General features: G+C 34.9%; 1 protein-coding gene across 1 annotated transcript; it reads left to right on the top strand.

The window, feature by feature from the left end:
- The first annotated feature begins 219 nt into the window (after window positions 1-219).
- On the top strand, window positions 220-5957 carry LOC124433304 (mucosa-associated lymphoid tissue lymphoma translocation protein 1-like). Its single transcript, XM_046983064.1, is given in 16 exon segments — window positions 220-394; window positions 648-787; window positions 1009-1171; window positions 1456-1713; window positions 1932-1964; window positions 2052-2309; window positions 2378-2404; window positions 2605-2763; window positions 2766-3015; window positions 3136-3210; window positions 3343-3464; window positions 3793-3936; window positions 4208-4368; window positions 4447-4485; window positions 5245-5331; window positions 5602-5957. Coding segments are annotated over 15 exon segments (2052 nt in total). The 5' UTR covers window positions 220-394; window positions 648-649; the 3' UTR covers window positions 5740-5957.
- Window positions 5958-8207: the final 2250 nt, after the last annotated feature.

Genomic DNA, 8207 nt, shown 5'->3' with positions numbered 1-8207 from the left:
AAAACAACCTGTAAGAAATCCTGGTTTAATAAGTTAATGAAACATTTTTAAGGTTTCATAGCAATATTGGTTTAAACGTATTATTGTCTCACCTCAACTATTAATCACATAAAAAATTAGAGGATTCACTATTGAAATGTTTACCAACTAAAAACAATTTAAAACTTTAGGAAATTCAAAGAAAATACAACGTCTGTTTAATGGAACGTGATCGCATGCTGTTATTGACAAATTAAATTCATGTTTTCAGCTGAAAATTATTTTGATGTAACAACGTCCGGTATATTCGAAGCAGGAAGTCGAAGATTTCACCTTCAAATTTTAAACACAACTAAAACGTCGCATTTTTTCCCGTGATTAAAGTAAGAAAAATACGTTTTAACGCCATTGGAAGGTATGAAAAGGCACTATTGTCATTCTGAGATTTTTGTTAAGAAAAGAGAAAATACAATTTAAACATTTAGAACATGTCGTAATGATATTTGTTGTTTGGTTGTTTCTTGTTTGGCTGAATTGTATTTCGTGGAAAAGGTTGTCAGTGAAAATTATTTTTAGAACCTTAAATACTGTTGAAGCGATTAGAACGAGCCGTTTTCATAGATGGGCTCTATTTGATAAATGTTCTTTTCTTTTGTGTATTTCCTTAGCGATGCCCACAGACATCAACATTCAGTTAAGAAAGATGCCATTTGGCAAATTGCAAAAACTTAACCTGTATCTGGAGCCCCCAAGTGATAAAGATTGGAAGGCTTTATCATCTGTCACAGGAAGATATGACATTCATCAAGTACGTATTCATTAGGTAGTGGTTTATGTGGATGGCAGTTTTGCATTGCAAAATTTACACCAAATTGCTAAAAGCTTATATAAAAAATTTTTAAAAGAATTCGTAGTTAGAGCAAAGAGAGAGAGGGAAGGAAGGGTTGGGGAGACTCAACCACAACAGCTATATGTTCTATGTACGTATATTGTGTATCAAATCTCTAGTTGTGAATAATTTCTATCAAGGTTGCATTGATTGAAAGAAATGGTACTTCGAGACCTGGTACTTCATGTACAGACATACTTATTCAAGACTTATGCCGACTGTGTGTAACAGTCAGGGAACTGGGAGCATATTTGAAAAAGATTAAAAACTACGAGGCCTTGCAAGCCTTGGACTGGCCCAATGGTATGTTTCAATATCATTCAATGTTTAGTATTGTTTCACATTAACCTCAAACAAAAATTGAATCTATTCACATGGCTACACTAGTAAAATTCTGCTGTAGTATCCTTGATAAAATAAAATTTAAGATAATCAATGGTAAAGACTTTATAGGATCCGAGTTGAGATCTTGTCAGGAACCTTACCAAGGTCCTGCATAGGATTTGCACCATGGAAGTTTAACAAGATGCTCATGTGAATGATTTGATCATGAAAAGTTTGAAATATGATGAAATATCTCTTTTCAGAGCCTGTTGTGATAAAGACACAACCAGAGTGTGCCATTGTGTATGAGGGCAGCAGTCTTAATCTCAAAGTAGAGGCCATTGGTTATCCACCTCCTGTTTACCAATGGTATAAAAATAATAAAGAGATTCCCGATGAAATCTTTCGTGAATTAAGTGTTCATAAAGTATCCATGGCTGATGATGGTGCTTACAGTTGCAAAGTTAGCAACATAGCCAACGAGGAATGGGCAAATGAGGTTACAGTGCGTGTCTTGAGAGGTTGGGGATATAATTTTAATTGTTGACTTGAAATTGGTGTTGCTGCAAGCTATGTACATGTTTTTCACGGTTCTCAAGATGTTTTATCCTTGAGAAGCTTTATACTATACTTGAATGAGACTTGGCTCTTTATGCTGTATACTATGTCAATTTTGAGCAGCATCTATTTTTTAATTATTGGAGCATAAATTACCAATAATTCTTTTTTACAATTGCAGCTGGAAATCCTTCTATGATGCCTCAAAGAACAGGTTTTTTTTGTTTTTATATGTTTCTCTAACATAGTTATTCAATTTCACTTAACTCAAGTGTTACATAAAATCTACATTCATTTATAGATGATAATAAGCCAGTGGTCATATTACAACCATTGTCTGCTCACGTGCTTCCTGGGGCACATCACAGGCTCCATTGTGAGGCAGCGGGGTCGTTACCATTGTCATATAAATGGTATCAAGGTGTTGAACCATTAATGGATTCCAACAGTCCTACATTAGTGTTTCCTTCATTCTCTGATGAAAACACTGGGCACTATTGTTGTCACGTTTCCAATTCTCATGGTGCCGTGGTAACGCAGATAGCAGAGCTTGCAATTGGTGCGTACGTGTATTTTATTCTTTATTGTGGTCACACTGGAACTAAATTAATTGGTTTTTTTTGGCAGATCACGTTGAGCCTGCGAGAAACACTGGTATGTTATTACTTGTTAGACATATCTTTTCTTAGTTTGTGATGTTGTTTTAGCAGAAGATGAATATACCACAATGCAATGGTCAACGTTGCAGCCAATGACAGACAGAAATGTTTAAACTCCTTCAAGGGGAGTAAAATAGAAACAATTAATTTATTTTGTTGCTGGTGTAAATGCCGTTTGTGTCGCATCTTTTTTAGCGACCGACAAAGTTGCCCTTCTTATTGGGAACAAAGACTACACGACTGAATTTCACGAAGCTCTGCAAGGAGGCGGTTTTCTGCAACATACGATTGCCGATACAAAGACTCTGGGCTCATTACTTCGTAAGGATGAGATGGGATTCAATGTTCTTTCCTTGGTAATCTCACACGAAACGAGATGATCCGTGGTATTGAGGAATATAGGAATCTGATGAGCGAGGGCTGCTATGCAATTTTTTACTATGCCGGTCACGGCTTTGAATTAAACGGGCGTCATTATCTCTTGCCCGTGGATGCTCCAGGTGAATGGAAGCAAGAAGACGCTATTTGCGTCCAGTGGATTCTTGAGATACTATGGAAAGTGCGACCAAAAATGATAGTGATAATCCTAGATATGTGTCGAGTGAGGTAGGACAACGATAAAGTAAAGTTGTGCCATGCTCAGTTTCGCGGTTAGTTAGGTTTCAAACGCATGCGTGGCGCTTAATAATTGCAGCATCTTTAGATTGATCATGCTTAATTTTTTAGACCTATTGGGAAGGCGAATTTCGAAGATTATGATTTTCCAACGGATCTTCCTAAAATTGTCTTTGGTTTTGCCACGTACGTACGTTTTTCGCTGTTGCTGAAAATGTACATACAGTATAACGAGATCAGAATCAGCTAAAATTTCTCTCGTACTGGTTAGTGGGTTGAAATACATTATTATTGATATGAATTTTCTCTTTATGCAAGGTGTTCGCAGTCGGAAGCTTACGAACGACTGAACGAGGAGAATGGAATCTACATGAAACATCTGAAGAAACACATTTGTCGTAATGAAAAGATCGAAGATATTTTTCATGCAGTCACAACAGGTTATGTTCATTTTCATAACATATTATTTTCGGCAGTCCTCTTGTTCTGTAACAGATCCACTGTTTGGCAAAATGAATCATTAGGAGCTTAATTCAAAATGCCAATAACACTGCTGTTCGTTTTAAATTTGCAATTTTTAAAATCGTACCGATCGAACTAATTTTGCAGTGTTTTGAAATGTATATAATAATTTCAAGAATGGGCGATTGTAATTTACTTTTTATACTTCTCAATACTGTTCTTGTCCATTGTGCATAATGGTTGATAGAGCAGTAACGAGAGAAACGCTAAACGATTATAAATGAATAAGCGTTTTACATTTGCCAGATGTCGAAAAAGATACTCTAAGCTCGGAGTATACTGATCGACAACGTCCCGAGTACGTTATCAAAGGTGGTGGTTATTACAGCTTGAGGGATCCAATTGAGGCTGACGGTAACCGAAGTGCCGAGAGGTGGCTAGAAGCACACAGTATGTTTTTTTGAAACGAACTACCGAAACTGAAGTATGAGAAAACTATATATGACATGCGCAATGCGCTTTAGCCGACTACTCGTTAGGTGTCTGACGTTAATATCCGACGAGTTTGTCCACCGAAATACCACGAAATTTTTCTAATGTCATATGTTCAGTTCATGATTGTTTTAATTGTTTTTTTCAACTAATATAGTGGCCATTGACCATGGCAAATACGCTCTTTAAAGAAAGTTAGAGATATATATTGTTAATTCCTCTTGTTCAGAGCTACCGGCTAAAAGTATCATTGAAAAAGATGGAATCAAACTTGAAGTGCGCTTTGAGCATTCGGATTGGTTAAGCAATTCGGTGAACATTATAGTTGGCGTGATCGATCGTGGAGCATACGATAACTGTAATGTTTACATAGCTGCTGTTACTCCCAATGTAAGTCGATGAACGTGTAAGATTGATTTATCTTGTGGTGTTTAATGAAACTTTCAATGATTTATTGTTGTTTTACAGGATGTGGTGATGCACGATGATGTCCAACGTCAAACTATGGTTAGTCATTTTATCTATTTATACATCTATCGTTCATGTTTAATCATATCATTTGGGATTTTTCATGCAATTGTGAGTTGGGGCAAAAGTTCAAGAGATGACAAATAGTTTAAACTTTATACTTGGGGAAGGGGGTTCAAAATGCATTGTTATGTTTTATCAATTTTGAGCGATACAAATCAATAAACACTTGAAATATCATCCAGAAGCACGTGCATTTTAGAGATTTGTATGATTTTCTGTCCAATAACAGGGTTGAAACATTGACTCAATGCATGTTTATTTCCGTGATGTGTTTGTATTTGAAATCACTGTTGCCAATACACATCGGAGGAAACGAAAATTTCTTACTAAAACAGTTGACAACAAGACAACTACTCGTTATGTAGACTATGGCTTGTGATAGGTTTTGTTAAAAATGTTTTTACGTGCCACGAAAACAACTGATTTTCGCATGATGATACGTGAATCAAAATTACATGGGAGTTAATGGATAAGTGAAATAAATGTTTGAAATATTTTACGGTAGATTCAAATCATACGAGTCGAAATACCGTGATTTTTTTAAATTTTGCACTATTCTTGAATCCTTAGTTTTGTTATTCTTGTATTTTTCACTCTTTGTGGCGAAACCTTCATTGTTTACATTTCTGTCGACATAAAGTGTTAAATGCCATGTCAGTTTACTTTGACAGTTTTTCTTCAAGAACTTTCATTTTGATGATTTCCATCATAACTTTAGCATTAATATTTCATTAGCCAAGAAGCGTTCCTGGCGCACACAGAGTTTCTGAAGGATCACGTGCTGAGAGAACGAGTAAAATGTTCCACTTGCAAAGACTTCATGTAAGTTGTAAGTTACATTGAAGTGGCAAGGCTCTACTCCAGCCATCTTTGAATGGTAAAAGATGCAGTTTAGTAAGAATCGAACCGAGTTCTTTATCGTTGCTTGTCGTAGATATAGAGCTCGTGGGAGATATGAGTAGCTATATCCCAGCAATAGCACATCAACTCTCAGTATGAAATGTTTATTCATTCAATAAATGTAATCCTTCGTTTCCCTTTAATAATTACCTCGAATGATGGCAAAGTTTTTAATTGATATTTTATTTTCAGGAAAATGTCACTTTGAGACTTCAACTGGAATGTTTTAGAAAGTATGAACGTGACGAAATACGAAGTACTAAATATCAAGTTGTCACATTTTCATTAAGAGACTTTGGACTGGCACAAGTATTTGGTGTTAATGGTTAAATGAACTTTGAATGTTAACATAGTGGTACGATGATAATCGTTGTTTTATCTTGTAGATAAGTATAATTAATAACTACATAATACCATAGTTACCTCAATTTCTATTCTAGTAAGACGAATTAATAACGTATTTATGCACAATCCCGAATTTTGAGCTTGTAGTAATAAAATCACCACAAAGTATTCCCAAAAACAAAACAAAAAACATTTAACTTGCACCATCGTTGACAGTGTGTGAAGCAGTGACTAAAACATATCTTCAATCGTAGTATTACAAAACAAAACCATTGTAGTGAGATTACTTAGTGTACTCAACCTCCATCGACTTTCGAGTGCATTTAAGCAATATGTAACCTCGCTACCACGGTTTTACTTATAATTATCCTATAATTATCCTATAGACTATGCTCTGTGAAAAAGATCAGTGACCGGTTGTAAGAAGCCTGGATAGCGTTATCCATTGGATAGCAAATTTTTGTGAACGTTCACAAAATCTCTTATAAGAGAAAAATACACAATTTGGACTGTGCAATCACTAAAATAAAATATTGTTTCGAAGATTACAAATTTCTTTGTCGTAGGAAAAATATAAGCACTTTTTTACAAGTTTTAAAATTTTTATTGTCCAATGGATAACGCTATCCAGGCTTTGTGCCTTTGGCACCTTAGCTGTATTTCTTTTCCATAAATAATGATATGATGATGCCGTATTGGTGGTTTCATTATTTATTTAGCTTATGTAAATGCGTGGAGGGCGTGAAGGTCGAAATACCTTCTTAAATTTACCACGCCAACTTAATGAATGTTCACCCTTAGTTTTGTGTAGCCCCCTTTTTTCATAACTTTCATAACTACAGAAGCAAACATGGCATTGTCCAAGATAATACAGATGGGTGAAAAATTTTCTTACAGTTGTGATTTCCAAGCTTTTAGGTAAGCATTACTAGTGTGACAATTCTTATTCTTATAATATGAAATATGCTTTTTGTGTGAGGAAACTACCTTTTCCTGATATAATTGAAACGTCTTTATTATTATTGTGTAGTTTCTTGCCATCAAAGAAAAATTGTTTGGTACTGTATCGAACGACCCGATTAATTGCATTGCAAAATCTTTTTTAAAAAACTATGTTCATATGACTTTTGTGTGCTGTTTTCATTAACTGTTGGATACTTCGCACAAGTTATGTCATCTTTTTAACAAAGATAAACATTACGTTGCGCTTCATTGGTTCATTTGATTGCAAAGAATGCGACTTCTATTTAATTTTCTATTGCGTTGCTATTGTCACGAAATTGTCTCTTTGTGTTTATGCATGTATATGTATTCATCGTATTCATAGTTGGAGATTTCCTGTCAACGTTTTGTTTTATAGCTAACTTTATAATATTTATCCTTCGCTTGTGTTTATTGTCTTCAATTCGGGTTATCAATCTCCGTGAAGGAAATTTGAGACGAATCGAGGTAAGTGTAATTCTATTCCTTGTTTATTTTAAGGGCAACGACGTAGAAGCATAAAACTTCAAATTCCTGTGTGTGTTTGTCTAACTTGATCTTGATTATGCCAGTTATTTGCCTGAGATCATGTATTGTAAATGCCGTTCAACTACAGCTCTTTATGATGGTATGTTTCCAGTTAATGTGTCTGTGTTCTAGAGTAATATATGTTTGTGATCTTGTTTCGTTCAACTAATTCGCACATTCACGCAGACAAGATCAATTTTACTCAAGAGGATAAGTTTGTCATATGTCTAAGCTTCGCACCTTCCAGTGCTTGACGTGATGTTATAGGAATGCTAACTTGAATTGTTGTTATTCTATGTTACATTAATTCTTCGTAATGCTCGTACCTGTCGTTGGATAGTATTGCACAAACTTAAGTAATTAAATAGACAAATTTACTATTAATTTTATAACGTGTTTTGAATGTTTTTGCGCAACATACGTACTTTTGAGCAACAGTTTGGAAGTATGTATTGCCTATAAGTTCGCTTATGAGAGGAGCTAGTCACTTGTGAAATAGATTCTATCGATGAATACGAATGTTTACTGATGTCAGTTTACTTGGTAACGTCTTTTGTCTGTTGAAAGCTGAACAGATTCATTTATTTTAGATTAGAATAAAAATTAAAACCCTCTTCCCTCTCAGCAAGGCTGATGTCTATACAAAAGACTAATGATAAGGGAAAATATTGACCGCCTGTATCGTACTGTACAACGATACTCTTATTGTACTGAAGAACTCTTATTTTAAAATTTTTCTTACAACACTAGTTATCAAAGAGTTTTGGTCGGAACTAACATGAACGCTTACACATTTCTGCTCTATTAATTTATGTGTTGTTATGTGAATTTTCACGTTGTGAACTTGTAAGATGTGTAGATTCATAAACATGTACAGAAACCTGTAGTTGACTTGTAAGCTAGGCTATGTAAATACGTATGTGCATTTATAATTTACTATCACT

The sequence above is a fragment of the Xenia sp. Carnegie-2017 genome, unplaced genomic scaffold, assembly GCF_021976095.1.
Source record: "Xenia sp. Carnegie-2017 unplaced genomic scaffold, XeniaSp_v1 HiC_scaffold_13, whole genome shotgun sequence".
Classification (NCBI taxonomy): domain Eukaryota; kingdom Metazoa; phylum Cnidaria; class Anthozoa; order Malacalcyonacea; family Xeniidae; genus Xenia; species Xenia sp. Carnegie-2017.
This window is presented reverse-complemented; position numbering and strand designations above follow the sequence as displayed.